This window comes from Lepus europaeus, chromosome 19, assembly GCF_033115175.1.
Source record: "Lepus europaeus isolate LE1 chromosome 19, mLepTim1.pri, whole genome shotgun sequence".
In the NCBI taxonomy this organism is placed as follows: domain Eukaryota; kingdom Metazoa; phylum Chordata; class Mammalia; order Lagomorpha; family Leporidae; genus Lepus; species Lepus europaeus.
In genome coordinates, this window is record NC_084845.1 from 1,289,476 (window position 1) to 1,306,228 (window position 16,753).

Here is a 16,753-nt window from a genome sequence, read left to right on the forward strand (position 1 = left end):
ACAGCAGGCAGAGGATTAACCTACTGTGCCACGGCGCCAGCCCCAATACATTTCTAAAATATCGACTAATACTAATACAGCCTTGTCAGGCTCACTACAACATGCCCAATGGGGAACAGCATATTGTAATAGCTGAGAGAAGCTTTTCATTTCATTATGTCATATTGAGCAAATCATGAGAGCTTGAAGAAATTAATTCCACAGTTAGATCAAACAGAGGACTAGTTTGTTGTTAGGTCTTACAGTTTGTTTGAAAATCGTTCTGGGAGAATCCACACTCATTATTCAAAATGCCTTCAGTCAGCACTATAGAATAAGGGATTCAGAAGAGAAGAGGTTATGCAACATGATAGGTATAAAATTTATAAATAAAATTTCTCAATTAATGTAATGAATTTGTATATCATATAAATGTGAACAGAAATAGAGTAATTAGAATAATAATGTAAAATTAGATTGATGAAGTAAAATAAGAGAAATAAATTGACCTAATGTCAAGAACAATTATGTAATAAATTCATCATAAAAAGATTGTTGAACTGATTTAGAATAATTTGGGGGGGCCAAAAAATTATGGCAGTCTGTGGTGCAGTGGGTTAACACCCTGGCATCCCATTTGGGCACCAGTTCAAGACCCGGCTGCTCCACTTCTGATCCAGCTCTCTGCTATGGCCTGGGAAAGCAGTAGAAGATGGCCCAAGCCCTTGGGCCCCTGCACCCATGTGGGAGACCTGGAAGAAGCTCCTGGCTCCTGGCCTCAGATTGGCATGGCTCCGGCTGTTGCGGCCATCTGAGGAATGAACCAGCGGACAGAAGACCTCTCTCTGTCTCTACGTCTCTCTGTAACTCTTTCAAATAAATAAATCTTTTTTTTTTCTTTTTCTTTCTTTTTTTTTTTTTTTTTTTTTACAGGCAGAGTGGATAGTGAGAGAGAGACAGAGAGAAAGATCTTCCTTTTTGACGTTGGTTCACCCTCCAATGGCCGCTGCGGCCGGCGCATCATGCTGATCCAAAGCCAGGAGCCAGGTGCTTCTCCTGGTCTCCTATGCGGGTGCAGGGCCCAAGGACTTGGGCCATCCTCCACTGCCTTCCCGGGCCATAGCAGAGAGCTGGCCTGGAAGAGGAGCAACCGGGATAGAATCCAGCGCCCCAACTGGGACTAGAACCCGGTGTGCCGGCGCCGCAAGGCGGAGGATTAGCCTACTAAGCCACGGTGCCGGCTGAATAAAATAAATCTTAAAAAAAAAAAAAAAAAAACACTGGGTAAGACCACCAACAAAATGAATTTAGATAAAGGGAAATTGACTGGAGAGCAGAGAAATTCCAACACTATAATTGTTTGGGTAGAAAAGGAGAAAAGCCTAAAGATATGTGAGAACTAAAGACCCATTTATGAGATAATTCTTTCAACAACTGATTTAGAAACTTGTTCTAAATATATAAACATAAAATATCTTAACACAAAAATTAAAGATTTCTTTTATGTGAAAGACAGTGACAGAGATAGATAGTAAGTTATTGATTTTCAATGTGTTGGTTCACTCCCCAAATGGCTCAAACAGCTGGAGCTGGTTCAAGCTGAAGCCAGGAGTCAGGAGCTCATCTAGGTTTTGCACATGGATGGCAGGCTTCTACTCTCCACACGGTCTGATTTCTCTCTCAACATGTCCTTCTGCACTCCCACTGAACCTTCCTATGTGAGCCTCCAGGTCATGCCAAGGTGCACACCTGGCTTCATGCTGTGATCTGCATTAACTCACCATCATGCCTGCAGAATGGTGGGGTTGCCAGGCTATGACTGCCCTGTCCCATCTACATGGAGACTGACTGTGTTGTGGAAGTAAGTTAAGACAGAAAGAGGGACTATGTTTGTGGAAGTACTTCTACAACAGGCACATTCCATTTGTTTTGCTGCAGGCTCCTCTGCTCCCTATTAATCACACTCAGTATTTCTGTCCCAGTTGTAGCTCGTGCCTTTCACAGACTTACGAGTGACACCACTTACAGAATTATGGACATGTCAACACATGTCTCCTCTGTAGAAACTGGGGAAGGACTTCCTTCCAACACTGCTGGGCACTATGTGATAGTCTGTGAGAAATGACTACACTGACTGCGCTGCCTAGACACAGTCTGTCTTAACTGACTCTGCCAGATATAAACTTCCATTTCACCAAAAATGGAAGCATGAAGGCCAAAATCAGAAACATAAAGCCTCGCAGGGTTTCCTGAGAAGTCCTGGGCAGCAAGGCGAATTAGGCCAGGAATGAAAACTATTTATGTCCTAATTCCAAAGGGGACACCATGAAGGAATTTCCAACTCCTTTATACAGGGCCTAAGTTTATCCCCCTACCCCCTGCAAAACTACAAAATGAAGACCCAAGACTTCAGGTGGATTCAACAATAAAGCATTTATTAGTGCAAAAACCAGCAGTGTTGGCAGTTATCAATGGCTGGAAGGCTGGGAAAAAAATCAACCACAAGTGGCATGTAAAACCAATAATCTTCATGAAAAAGGTAAGCCATTCATGGACGCCTCCAGCAGAATGCAGATGGATTCCTCCTGAGCAAAACTGGGTCAGATATAGGCTTTAATCCTTCAGAAAAGGAAATCAAGTCTTCCAAAAGGCTCAGACTGCTCAAGACTTCCTCCAGGTAAAGCACACAAATGCCTGCCTTCCTTCAGCATGCCAGGTGATTCTTGCACACTATGCAAGGTGACAGGGAAGATGGCTTCTACCAGCGATAATTGGAAATGGTAATTCTGGCAAGGACTCTGGGCAGTTTAGAATATGCACAGCAGCTCCTAAAAGCCTCACCAAATGCCTGAAATCAATGGAGAATTGATTATATCCTTTTGGATGTTTGGAAGTGCGAGGTTCAACTTCAGGCAGATGACTAGCTCAGAAAGGTTATTTGTGTCATAATAATAATAATAAAAAGAAATGGCACACATCCTGCAGGCCTACGCTTTCCTCAAGGATGGACTTTCAGGAGCTAAACAATGCTAGACCTTGGGCTGAAGGCTTTTCCACATTTGCTTTCCCGTGGCCTCTCCATGCTGTGAGATTTTCGGTGGAGAATGAGGCCAGAATGTTGTGTAAAGGATTTCCCACATTTCCCACACTCATAGGGCCTTTCTCCAGTGTGAACTACCTGGTGTTGAATAAGGCCAGACTTCTGAATAAAGGATTTCCCACACTGGCCACATTCATAAGGCCTTAATCCTGTATGAATTTTCTGGTGCTCAACAAGGGTATAGCTTTGCCTAAAAAATTTCCCACACTCACTGCACTCAAAAGGCCTTTCTCCAGTGTGAGTTCTGTGGTGTCGAACAAGTTTGGATTTGAACATGAAAGCTTTCCCACACTCCTCACACTCGTAAGGCCTTTCTGCAGTGTGAACTTTGTAGTGCTTATTGAGGGTGGCTCTTTGGCTAAAAGACTTTCCACAGTGGTCACACTCAAAAGGCCTGGCTCCACTGTGAATTAGCTGGTGTTGAATGAGGCCATATTTTAGACTAAAGGACTTCCCACATTGGCCACACTCATAGGGCCTTGCTCCGGTGTGAATTATCCGGTGTTCAAGCAGACTGTGACTTTGTGTAAAGAATTTTCCACATTCAACACATTCATAAGGCTTTTCCCCTGTGTGAATTCTTTGGTGCCGAACAAGAGTGGATTTGGAACCAAAGGCTTTCCCACATTCATCACACTCATAAGGTCTCTCTCCAGTGTGAATTCTACAGTGTTCAATGAGATTGGAACTTTGGCTAAATGATTTCCCACACTCACCACATTCGTAAGGCCTTTCTCCAGTGTGGACTCTGTGATGTTTGATGAGGGTGGCTCTTTGGCTAAATGATTTCCCACACTGCCCACACTCGTACGGCCTTTCTCCAGTGTGGATTCTCTGATGGTCATTCAGGTGCGAAGTTTGGCTGAAACATTTCCCACATTCACTGCATTCGTAAGGCCTTTCTCCAGGATGGACCTTCTGGAGCTGAGTAAGTGAGTACTTGCAGCGGTAGAGTTTTCCACATTTTGTAGATTCATGACGCTTTTTTCCAGTGTGGACTCTTGGGTGGTGAAAAAGAGCATGTTTGTGGCTAGCTTTCCTGTACTCCCCCCACTTGTAATGGCTTATTCCAATATGAAAGGCCTCCCTACTCTCGGTGACTTTGTTTGGCTTCTCATAGTTGGGAATGTCCTGGGGCTGGAAAAGGCCCAGCGTGGCTGGGAAGTCCTTTCCAACCACCTCACAGGTGACAGGCTTCCCTGATGCATGGAATGTGCAGCTCTTCATAAGCGATGCCTCTGTCACATCACTCTTCAAGGGCTTCTCTGCACTACGATGCTTCTGGTGCTGGTGAAGGTTTGCACACACACCAGTCAAACACGTTTTCTGCACAGGCAGATCAGCCAGGTGCAAAATGTCTTTTAGGACTGGGACACACAGTTCACAGGGGTGAGTCTCCTGGGTGGATGGACCAACCTTTGGCGTCCTGGCCTGTGACACTCCTGCTACTAAAGCCCTCTTCTCAGGAGGTGTCTCTTCACCTTCCAGTCCATGTCCGCACACTACAAGGAGAGAACCGGTGATGAGATACATGTTGACTATGATGAAATGTATTAATCATGTATTTTACATATTCTGTAGAAATTTTTTGACATCTTAAAGAACTTTGCTGGCTGAGGAAATATTGCTGCTCCCAGAGTTGGCCAATTAAGAGACGCCAAAGGGATTAGGTGGGAGCACATCACTCAGATATAAATTCATCAATCCAGAGCCCATGTTACAAACCCTGTTATCTATGTCACTTGGGACACTTCAGGAGATAATATTCCTGAAGGTCAAGTCACAGACAACAATGGCTAGCCAGCTCCTCTGCCCCCAAACCCACTAAAATTATTCAAACTATCCAATCCTACACTGTTTACCATGCCATGCCTTTCCTGCGTAAAGCCCAACAAATGCTCTGGGACTTAATATTTTCCCTTCTTTCTTGCTGCTGTCCCCCAGCCATCAGGCTTCCTAATGTTGTCCTGTGTGGCACAGTGCTCACTTGCCATTCAAAATAACAGATTCTTCTGTTACTGCACATGTTGGCAATCAGTCATCTCCATAAACTAAAATGCTACAGGTGCATCTTACAACAGGAAAAAAGAAGCCCCATCACACACACACCAAGGAATGAGTCCACAGTATGGTTCTGAAGACTACAGAACTAGAAGCAGGGAAGGGAAGGGGCAGTTTGGCAATAGAGGGAAGGGGCTCTAAAGATCAGAAAATGGGGGAGAAACAAAGGATACAAGGTTAGGGTGCAGAAAGAAAAGGGGCACGGTCTACAGCTCGCTCCTCTGTCAACAGCCTTCAGCACGGCCTTGCGAGCTGGTGACATATGTGTGTTGTGCTGAGGAACAGGAAAATCCAACTAGAACTGAGTAGGAGATTCCAACTGGAGTATTTATGACATGTGCATGCCTCACAACGCATGGCACATGGGTCAGTGTTGGAAAACTTTGTGGAGAGGAATAGGTGATGAGTGGAAGACAGAAGATGGGAGTGGTGTGAGGTCATAAGTCACAGATGAAACAGCAAACTGTCAAGTATGATGATTTAAGGACAGAAATGTGGTGAGTCCATGGCATTCACACAGAAACTCAGGTGGACACAGGACAGGTTGATGGTCTAATCAGAAAACAGGCTAGATGCCACGTCCTCCTGGGTTATTCATGAGGGCCAGGCATCCTCTGAGACCATGCCTCCACGTGCATCCTGTGAAGTAACCAGGGCTCTCCTAGTACCTCTAGCTGTACCATGGGACGTATTAGAAGTAAGTCCTAAAAGGAAGACACCATAGGTAAGTGGTCAGCCCTTATCCAAGTAAGTCAGCACACTTAGAGACCACAGGAGAGAAAATACTACAGATTCTTAAAGGAGGTTCTGGCAAGCACACCTCATAGTCCATGTAATCGTGGTCCATGATCAGGAAAAGGACTACAATACCCAACACAGGCTGCCTCAAGGAAATGCTATCTAGAAGGAAGCAGAACTTGCTTTTTATACTGTAGATCGTGACATAGTAACCCAAAGAGTAAGTTTTTAAAATGAGATCTATTAGGTTGAGTCAACACACTAGATGGGCAGATCCTTCCCTGCATGCTTTGGGGAAGCAGGGGTGGGGGCTGCTCAGCACCATGTAAAGAGCTCATCCCTGAGACCACAGCACACATGCCAACACAGTTGACATGACCACAGTTCACAGTGGTGAAGCCGTAGAGTCCAAGGTAGGCTCTGGAAAGGACAGAGCCACCTCTATGGGAAAAGTGGATGAACAGAGATCAGCTCAAGACGATGGACAGCTAGAGGCCTTACCCAGTGAGGTTACAAGTGCAAAGTTCTCCAGCATCACATTGAGATACAGCAGCCTCTGAGTCTCATCAAGGAGCCGCCACTCGTCCTGGGAGAAGTAAACGGCCACGTCCTCAAAGGTCGCACAGCCCTGCCATGATGGGGTAGATCTTTCCATGATTAGATTTCCTCCTTGGCCCACCCCCTCCAAGTTCGCCCCTCTATGCATCCCTCGCGTCCCTGTCCTCTCCCCTTATCCTTGTCTGAGAAGACAGCACCTGGCACTGATTCTTGCTCTTCTCTTGGTTCTGCTGATCCCTGGGTCCTCCCACAGCACCGACAGACAGGTGGGCTGGGAGACGCCATCAAACTTCTGGATCCAGCAAGTAGGGCTGGATCCTCACTTGTCAGGCAATGTTCTGGGGATTTCCAAGGTGGTACTCCACCGGACACAACCAAATGTGGGTCCACTCATCATGCCTCTATCTTCAGTGCCACAGCCACGGGTCCTTTAGCTAGCATTTCCCCTCCAGGTGGATTTTATTTTTTGCACCATACCTCTTACACAGCCTTACTAGGGCTACCTCCACCCCCTGCTCACCCCCTGCCTCACACCACAGGCATCTCCTTGCTCTCTCCACATGTTACTCAGAACATGACATCAAGAGAGTACTTAAAAACTGCAAAAGGACTCAGTTATTACCCAAACCTTTGGTGGTCCCCACTGCAAGAGGCAACCCCCATTCTGCTTTGAATGCCTCTGGTACTAGTGTAATTTGTGTTACTATAACAAAATACCAGAGACAGGCTACTGTGTACTGAAGAGAGGTTTATTTTGGCTCAGGGCTCTACATGTGATGTCTAGGGGCCTCATCTGATGATAGCTTTCTTGCTGGCAGAATCCTGAGGTGACACAGAGTACCACATAGTAAGAGACAGGGAAGGGAGGGGAGGAGGGAAGGGGAGACCGAGAGTGTGGACATGATCTCTCTCCCTCTTCTTACAAAGTCACCAGATTCAACCATGGGAGTTCTACCCTAATTACTTTATCTAGCCCTAACCACTTCCCAAAGGCTCACATCTAAACAACATAGATTAAGCTTCCACCCCATTAACACCCCACAGGGGATTAAGTTTCAGCACATGAAGGTTTGGGGACACTCAACATCCAAACCATAGCAGCCTCTCTGTCTGGTGATTCAGTCACCCAGGACAACCTGCATCTCTCAGATACCCATAGCTCTCTTCTGCTTGGGCTACACTGCAGACTCCCTGACTGCTCACAGCCTTTCTCTCCACCTAGCCATCATTCAAAGCTCATGTTCCACTGGCCCTCCTCCTGGGGCCACGACTCCACCAGAGGCACATCTGCGCCTCTAAACTTAAGCACCTGGAAAATCCCCAGATACATCAAAGGCTACAAAATCCGGATGCATCTAAAGCATGTCACATAAGTACTAGTTGTAGCTCTGGTTTCTCAAGTATTCCTAGGTCTTCACACTGAACTCGTGTCCACTCAACCCTCAGAGCCATGTCTACTTGCCAGATCTTTCACACTGTCTCCAGGGCTTCTTCTCCCCCACATCTTTCTGGGTGATTCCCACATGTTGACCCAATTATCCAAGCAAAAGACTGCGTACTGATACCTCCACTCCCCCACCTCCACACCACCAATAGCATTAGCAGCATGAGCAGGTTTCCCCTTCCTAATTGTGATCCAAGCAATACCCCAGGGCAAACACTGGCCCACCACCTTTTGGATGTCTCCATTTTAAACTGATTCCCATAGTTGTAGTTCTATGTGGTCAACTATCCACTTGATATCTAAACTAATGTTTTTTAAAAACATTTCTGATTCTAAAGACGTCCCATAACAAAAGTTCTGATATCCCCCCTAATACTGCTATTACCAATCTTTTTTTAATTCTTTAAAAATTTATTTGACAGATGGAGTTAGACAGTGAGAGAGAGAGAGAGACAGAGAGAAAGGTCTTCCTTCTGTTGGTTCACCCCCAAATGGCCGCTGCGGCCAGAGCTATGCCAATCCAAAGCCAGGAGCCAGGTACCTCTTCATGGTCTCCAATGTGGGTACAGGTGCCCAAGCACTTGGGCCATCCTCCACTGCCTTCCCGGGCCACAGCGGAGAGCTGGACTGGAAGAGGAGCAACTGGGACTAGAACCTGGTGCCATATGGGATGCCAGCGCCGCAGGCAGACGATTAGCCAAGTGAGCCATGGTGCCAGCCCCTGCTATTACCAATCTTATCTCAGTTATTGGAGCTCCCATATTGTCAGATGCTACCCCTAAACAGCTTGTTTTCATCTCTGTCTCCTTTTTTTTTTTATCGCTCATCCTCAATATTTGAAAATTCAGGCTTCTCTAAAAAACTGATCTAGAATCCAATACTTCCAGCATTTCTACCACATCCATAGCCACCTCAGCCACCATCCGCACTCACCCAAACCACTACAGAGGCTTCTGCTCATTCTTTCTAGCTGCTCCTTCACACCTACAGTCTAGTTCTGGTGCTATAGTCATGGGGTGCCCAATGAGATCTGGGTCTGACCACCGCTTTCTTCTGCCCCCAAATTCCCATGGCTTGCCTCACTCTAGAAGACACACCAAACACCTGAGAGAGCCACTCACGTCTGACTTCTGCACCCTTGCTTTCAATCCTCCTGAGAAAGGACATCTGTACTTCCCTATACTAGATCAGCCTCACCTTCAAGCATCTGGGCATTGGGACCCTAAAGCTGGAACAACCTTCCATATCTCATTGCACTGGCTTCCAGCAACAGGAAAGGCTCTATATAGTCCCAGTCTAGATATGTGACTGCGGGCTTGGTGTCTGTCCAGGACCTTCAGGCCGAAGGACTGGAAGAATGCCCGAAGCCCAGAACACTACCCCAGGGACAAAGAGGGAGGGCAATGCACCTGTGAGGCCCTGGAACACCCTCCACTCACCTGTGCGAAGTCCGTCTGCGTTTCGGTAGTCACCGGAATCTGCAGGAAAAGGAAGGTTTTTAGAGGCAGGGGGGACTACAGTGGGCTCCGTGTGCTCGGACCTTTTTCTGCCCCTGGCCAGCCATGCAGGTAACCTCTGCCTGCATACCCTACCACTGTCCAGTTCCCCAGTCTCCAGTGCTAACTGTTCCTTACCGTGCAAACTGGTACAAGGATCCAACCTTCCTGGGCCTCAGAATCATTCCCTTCCAGTCTGTTATCTCCGAGCGGCTATGGAAAACTCTGAAAAACTCAAGTCAGCCCATGAGGCTCTTCTGTGCACAATCTTTAATTGCTCTCAGTATCCTCGGAATGAACCCCTCTCGCCCTGCCATTCCAGGCGTGAATGCAGCCGGCCCAACCGTTCCAACATGACTTACAGAAACTGGTCCCCCTGCTTGTCACACCCTCCCGCACTCCTTGACACCAGCTTTGGAAACGGGGCTCCCACCCCCGCGCAACCCCCGGTTCTGCACACAGTGCTTTCTACTCTAGGCGCCCTTCAGTCGGGGCTTTCGGACGGCGACCAGCGAGGGTCTGGAGAAAGCAATGTACTTACCTGTGCCGGATCCCTCAGCGCGGCCGCAGCCGTAGGGCTCAGTGGACGGAGGGGTCCAGGAAGAGCTGGCAAGCAGGGTAGGGGCCCTGACACAGCCATCACCCCAACTGCTGGCTCTTCCGCCGCTGTTCAGTGGGCACGAACTGTGCTCAGGAGCGCGGCTCAACACCGACAGGGGGGACACATCTAGCGAGCAACCAAAATGACTGTCCCGGGAGCGACTCCGGAAGTCCCGCCCTGACCTAACGAAAAAGACAGAAACGCCCAATCCAGAGCGCCCACTAACTTGGCTTCCCGGCCAGTTGACGCGCTGCATTATGGGTATCGTAGTTCTTAGGGCTCCCTCGCGCAGGTCGCGCTCTCTCTGAGATTCCCTGGGAACAAAGAGGCTCCGCGCGGGGCTCTGGGAAAACGCGTCGTCGACGTCCGGGGGCGAGGGCGGGCTTAACTCCCCAGGCTGATCCGCGTGGTGTTGACTGTAACTTGAGAAACATTTCTGACTTATCGAACTCTCGGGGCAAAGACGGACCCCAGAGGAAACGAGACCCCAGGGGCGCGTCGCCAGCATCTGTGGCTCGTCACGTACCGGAGTCGGGGCGCTAGAGGCCGCCGCGGGCGCTCGGTGGTGGCTGGCGCCGAGTCTTCCCTTCTGGCGCGCCGGCGGGTCGCTGAGGAGACCGAGGACCCTCAGCACCCGGCAGAGCCCTCCCTGAGCTCGAGGCTCCCGCCGCTCCGTGCTGCCTGCGTGGGCTCCCCCTCTGGACACCGCGGCTGAGAGTCGGCATTTGGCCCCTGAGGAGAAAAGGGGGACCCAGCCCTGAGCGGCGTCCGTCAAGTTCACTGAGGAGGTGCAGATGAGTGGAGATTAACCACTGTGGCAGGTGCATGCGCCTGGCGTGTCCACGGAGAGAGGCTGAGGCGTCCGGACACTGGCCCGAGATAGGGGGGTGGTTTAGGCCATCGTGCAAGCTGTGAACGAGAGGAAGCTGCAGTCCAGCCTGGCCACCGGCGCCCTAACACCTTAGTGAAGATAAAAGAACTTCCTAGAGATAAGCCTGAGTAGGGCAGGTGTGAAAGTTGGTGTTGGAACCAGGCACCATAATGGTGTTTCTTAAACTCTGGAGTATCTGAAGAGAAGGGAGGAGCTGTTCGAGATGGAATCAGAGTGCTCATTGTAAGCACACACGCACACGCACACACGCTAACACTTTCAGAAAGTCATCACTGTGTTCACTCTGGTCTGAGTGTGTATGGCTTGCCTTTGAATAAGTCCTGCTCTCTGTCCACCTCTACCTACATCTCCAGGTTGTAGTCTTACATACGGGAAGAAAAGGACCGGGACCAAGTCTCTCCTAGCCCAGCCAGGGCTCTTGATCCCCCAACGTTGGGCTAGAGAGGGCTCCCATCCACTGATTCACTCCCCAGCTACCTGTGACATCTGTGTAGGGGCTGGGATGGATGTGTTACCAGTCACAGAGGGCAGGGCTGTTGTCGGACCGAGTATCCTGGGTTCTTTTCCTCAGCTTATTATAGAAATAAAAAGCCGGGAAACAAGTTACAAAGATGCAGAAACTTTATTCAATTAGCAAGCCACAGAGAAAGCGTCTGGTTTAAGAGGAGACCAGGCAGAGTGCCTGAGTGGGACACTGGCATTGAGGAAGTGTCCCGGGTTTTAAAGGCATCGGTATCTGTTCATTGGGTTACCCCACTGGGGGTGCCCATTGGCGTGGGGCTCATGGAGATAGGGGGATCTCTTGGAGACTGCCTCAGCCCCCTCCTGTGCTAGCTCTGGATGGAAGATTGCAACTAACTTGAAGGCATGGTTTAAAACCGCAGGTCACACAAGATAGCCTGGATCTCCTGGAGCCAGTCCAGCTCCCCCCAGAGGCTCAGCCCCTTCCCCTGCCAGCTGTGGGTGAAAGATTACACACACCTGGAAGGTGTGATTTATTTTTTATAAAAGATTTATTTATTTGAAAGTCAGAGTTACACAGAGAGAGGAGAGGCAGAGAGAGAGAGAGAGGTCCTCTGTCTGCTGGTTCACTCCCCAATGGCCACAATGGCTGGAGCTGTGCCAATCCGAAGCCAGGAGCCAGGAACTTCTTCCGGGTCTCCCACGTGGACGCAGGGGCCTAAGGACTTGGGCCATCTTCCACTGCTTTCCTGGGCCATAGCAGAGAGCTGGATCAGAAGTGGAGCAGCTGAGACTTGAACAAGCTCCCATGTGGGATGCTGGCACTGCAGGCGGCGGCTTTACCTGTTATGCTGCAGCGTCGGCCCCAAAGGTGTGATTTAAGCTGCAAGGTCACACATGCAGCACAAGAAGCTGTTAGGGGAGATGCCAGTTGGTCTGGAGACAGGCTTTCCAGCCACAGCTGACAGCTTGTGAAGGACATCCTACCTATGTCTGAAGGGGCCCGCAGACTCCCAGCCCCATTGGCCGGCCTCAGGAAGCTAGGGGCCTGGAACTCAATCTGGGGCTCTCGTGGGTAGCAGGGTCCCAGTCAACAACTTGAATCATTACTACTGTCTTGACAGAAAGCTAGAGTCTAGGGGGTCGGCGCTGTGGCATAACAGGTAGAGCCACCACCTGCAGTGCTGGCATCTCATATGGGTGCCAGTTCAAGTCCCAGCTGCTCCTCTTCCGATCCAGCTCTCTGCTATGGCCTGGGAAAGCAATGGAGGATGGCCAAAGTCCTTGGGCCCCTGCACCCACATCAGAGACCCAGAAGGACCTCCTGACTTTGGTTCAGCCTAGCTCTGGCCCAGCTCCCAGATCCCAGCTCGGCTGTTGCAGCCATTTATGGAGTGAACCAGTGGGTGGAAGACCTTTCTCAGTGTCTCTCCCTCTCTCTGTCTGTAATTCTGCCTCTCAAATAAATAAAATATTTTTAAAAATAAAAGAAAAAAATATGAAAGAAAGAAAGCTGGAGTCCAGAGCTGGAGCAAGGAATTGAACCCAGGCAGTATCATGTGGGATATCATGTGTCTTAACTGCCAGGCCAAATACCTGCCCCCACCTGTTTTTTAATGCATTTCTTTTGCTATCCCAAATATCTACTCCAGAAGGGGCTCTCAAACTGACCTAAATGCTTTTAGTTGAAAACCATACTCCTAGCTCCCTGAATTCCAGACGTGAGAAAACCCAAGGGAAACTGAAGGGCTTTAGTCCACCCCTACTCTACAAGCCAGGAGAGAGCCAGGTTCTACCCGCGTACACACACCCTTCCTTGTAGGTGACACGTGCTCCACACTCAGGCAGTCAGCGAAGGTGAATAGTGATCCGGCTTCTTTATCTGGCTAACATTTTCATAAAATTTCTTTGTAACTTTATGGAGATCTTATTGGTTTATTTTGAGTGGGGAGAATATTATTTTGAAACACTGTTTACATAAATTATCACCTAATTCTTAAGACTTTGAGACAATGATACACACTAGCAGGGAAGACATTATAGCAACCCAGAATTATTCTTTTGGAATGTAGTAGTAGTTGTGAAGTAGAACAAAGGGATCTTTTCTTAAAATTCCTAATATACATTCACTTTCTTGTTCCTAACTCCAGTTGCTAAATTTAAATATATATAAATATATGTGTATATATAAAAATATATGTGTGTACATATATGTGTCTGTGTGTGTGTGTGCAAGGCAGAGAGATACAGAGAGAACTCCTATCCACTGGTTCACTTCTCAAATGACTTCAATGGCTAGGGCTGAGCCAGTACAAAGGGGAGTTCTGGGAACACCATGTGAGTGGTAGAGACCCAAATACTTGAGCCACCACTACTATTTCCCGGAGTGTACATTAGCATAATGCTGGGATCTAGGGCTAGAACTGGGCATCTTCACTAGCATCTTAACTGCTAGGCCAAACTTCTGCCCCCCCATCACTAAAATGAAATAATATTTTAACCAGATTTTTTTAATCACAGTTTCTTTTAAATAATTCCTTAGTGAGTTTGTTGATTTTTCTGGGTTTAATTTATTAAGCATTCTATGAGATGACATATTTAAATGGGTTTTTTAAGCAGTTGTCATGAATTGAAGGAGCAGAATTCTTACATGCTTGCTCTGTTTACTAAAGTTTGTGTCACAAACACATCAAAAGCTACAGCAGTAGGTTTATGTAAATCCTTGTGAGTTTGTAGTGTTAATATAATTATTAATCCACTTATAATTTGTACAACACTATATATATGTATAGATTGAGTTATCAATTTTAAACAGGTAACCTCTTTGTGGTCATAAAAATGTGATACATTCATACATTGGAATATTATCCAGAAATAAAAAGAAAAAGTAATTATATATGCAAAGCAAGAATGAATCTGGAAAACTACAAAGTTATATAAACCATATGCAAAATGATAAATATTGTGTGCTTTACTGTTATTAAATATCTATAATAGGAAAACTCATAGAAACACAGAGAAGGTTAGAGGTTATGAGGGACTGGAGAGATGAGGGAATATGAAATTACTGTTTAATGTGTACACAATTTCTATTAGGGTTAATAAAAGTTCTAGGAATAGATAGTTGTGATAAACAGAATATTATGAGTTTATGTAACGGTACTGAACTGTACACTTGAAAATGTTTAAAATAGCAAATTTTATGTTACATATAATTTACCACTACATATCAAAAATATCAAAAGTGGGAGACTTTTCTCTTAATCCCCAAGCTCGAAATGCTTGCCCTATTGTATTTTAAAATTTCATGAACCTTTTTGTTAAAGCTGAAACAAAGTAGTTTTGTATAACTACATGCATAATACTCATATTAGGCCTCTTCTAGGACTTCGGAATTGTAGGCCCTACCTGGCCTAGAAGGACAGTTCTAGGAATGACACATTCCTGTCAAGAGTCTGAAATGTGTAGTAACATTAACAGATGATGCAAGAGATGGTGGAATTATCTGTAGAGAACAGAGTCACATCGTTACCACCAAACTAGGAAAACGTCCTTTCCTTACGTGACAGGCCAAGCGAAACTCGGAGAAACGAGTCTCATTGCAAAAGAGCACTAAGGGGCTGAAGGCAGGGAAGCATGAGGATAAAATCATGGAGGTGTCCACCAGCCACTGACCTGGAATTACGAATACGGTCATCCACATGTGCAAAACAGAAGAGAGCGAATAAAAGGAACAAAAGGAGCTCACAAGGATCAAAATGGTGCGTGTGGCTCTGGCCTCATGGGAGGGTCTGGGGGAGAGGCTGTTGTGAATGTATTGAACTTGCTGCTTGTGCCTGTATAGGACAATAACCATAGAGCCACTAGCCCATACCATGAGTCCTAAACACAGAAAGTCAATTGTGAGGAACAGGAATACAACTAGAAACTTTAGATATCTGTCTGGGCTGAGGGAGGAACAGTATCCATAATTTATTTTTACACTTAAATTTTTGCTATTCATTGGACCAATCATTTTGATAGGAACAAAGATATTTAGCAACAGATGAAGGATCCAGAAGAGGAAACAACAATAGCTAATGAACTTTGGGGATCTCATTCTGAGTTCTAGCCACCTAGAGAAATTGGGGCAAAGCTTGGCGGCCTGGAAGCCACCCAGGAGACAGGTAGTGCTGAGGGAAACCCCTCTAGCCACCCTGTGTAAATAAAAGAGAAGTTTACATGCTGCCTCCTCTAGGAAATAAGTCAGCCCAAAAGCTGCCATTGCCTGAGGGATCCCTCTAGCAAAAAGCACAAAGGAATTGGCTAAGACCAGGTGGTTGAGAATGCTGTCTGTAGGTCTCACCTTATGCCCAGTGAGCAAAGTGAAGGTATAGAGACAAAGGAGGGAGGAGTTTCCAATGATTCCCACTCCCATCTGTGTAAGGAAGATAATTCCTATTTGCAGCTTGGCAGAAGCCATCACATGAATACGTTTGGTATATTAAATTTAATTGGAGCCAAAAGAATTAGTAGTTCAGCAAACAAAAAAAGGAATATCTTTCCATTACTAAACCTAACATATAATTTTTCAGTTTACATAGACCTTTAGTATGTGTTTTTACAGGTAGGAATCTACAGAAACATGGAGAATGCCTTACGGTCTATATGCCCAAAATAGTTTTCTGTACCTGTAATTGAGTGAGGAAGATCTCTACACTGATACACAGTTACCAGCTGGACGTTTCTGACATGAAAAGCCAGTTACAGGTTGTGTATAGAATATGCTGAAGTTTTCTAAGTACATGGAAGAGTAAAATATATATGAACTGAATATATGTAGTATAGACTTTTAGAATGAAATCTTGTTATAGTAGTTTTATTTTTACAAATGTAAATATTTAGCGTAATTCTTAAATAGTAGTAAACCAAATTAAATATTTTACAAGTGTAAAACTCAAAAGTTACAAAGATAAATACCAGGTGGTAGTCTCCTAAGAAAATTAAATACTTCAATTGAATCAAAAATAATAATTTTATTATTTACTATAATCCTAGTGGAATATATTAAAAGAAAACTCTGTAAAGAAATCTTAAACTTCACTTATGTATTTTACTAAAGTATTGATGTGGTGTTTTTGAAGCAAATGCATTCATGTAAGTGGATAATAAGACTTGTTATTTAATAGAAATTAAGTGCAAATATAAAACTAAATAATTCTAATCTAAAGATTTATTTGATAATAGTAGTCAATATCAACTCATAGTATTTAATTGTAAGTGCATATATATTTTTTCTTTCTCTTTATATTAAAAAACTAAAAACTATGGGCCACCATTTAAGAATGTCTAATTCTAATACCCAATTTTTTTATTCTTTTGACAGTTTCTCAGTATAAGAGTGTAGATTACCCTGGGCTGGGGGGAGACTTTTTTTTTAAAG

General features: G+C 46.0%; 2 protein-coding genes across 3 annotated transcripts; both read right to left on the bottom strand.

Moving 5' to 3' along the window:
• Window positions 1-2,374: 2,374 nt before the first annotated feature.
• On the bottom strand, window positions 2,375-10,103 carry ZNF416 (zinc finger protein 416). Of its 2 annotated transcripts, none has more exons than XM_062177384.1 (4): window positions 9,918-10,103; window positions 9,320-9,358; window positions 6,380-6,506; window positions 2,375-4,581 (listed from the first exon to the last, which is right to left on the bottom strand). In XM_062177384.1, exons 1-4 carry the CDS (start codon window positions 10,014-10,016, stop codon window positions 2,999-3,001), a joined length of 1,848 nt encoding a protein of 615 aa, XP_062033368.1. In that variant the 5' UTR covers window positions 10,017-10,103; the 3' UTR covers window positions 2,375-2,998. The 2 variants fall into 2 exon arrangements, with proteins under 2 accessions (XP_062033368.1, XP_062033369.1); XM_062177385.1 differs by lacking the exon at window positions 9,918-10,103 and adding an exon at window positions 9,515-9,569.
• Window positions 10,067-15,793, bottom strand: LOC133748642 (vomeronasal type-1 receptor 1-like). Its single transcript, XM_062177574.1, has 4 exons — window positions 14,864-15,793; window positions 11,622-11,727; window positions 10,204-10,709; window positions 10,067-10,159 (listed from the first exon to the last, which is right to left on the bottom strand). Exons 1-4 carry the CDS (start codon window positions 15,791-15,793, stop codon window positions 10,067-10,069), a joined length of 1,635 nt encoding a protein of 544 aa, XP_062033558.1.
• Between the last annotated feature and the right edge of the window lie 960 nt (window positions 15,794-16,753).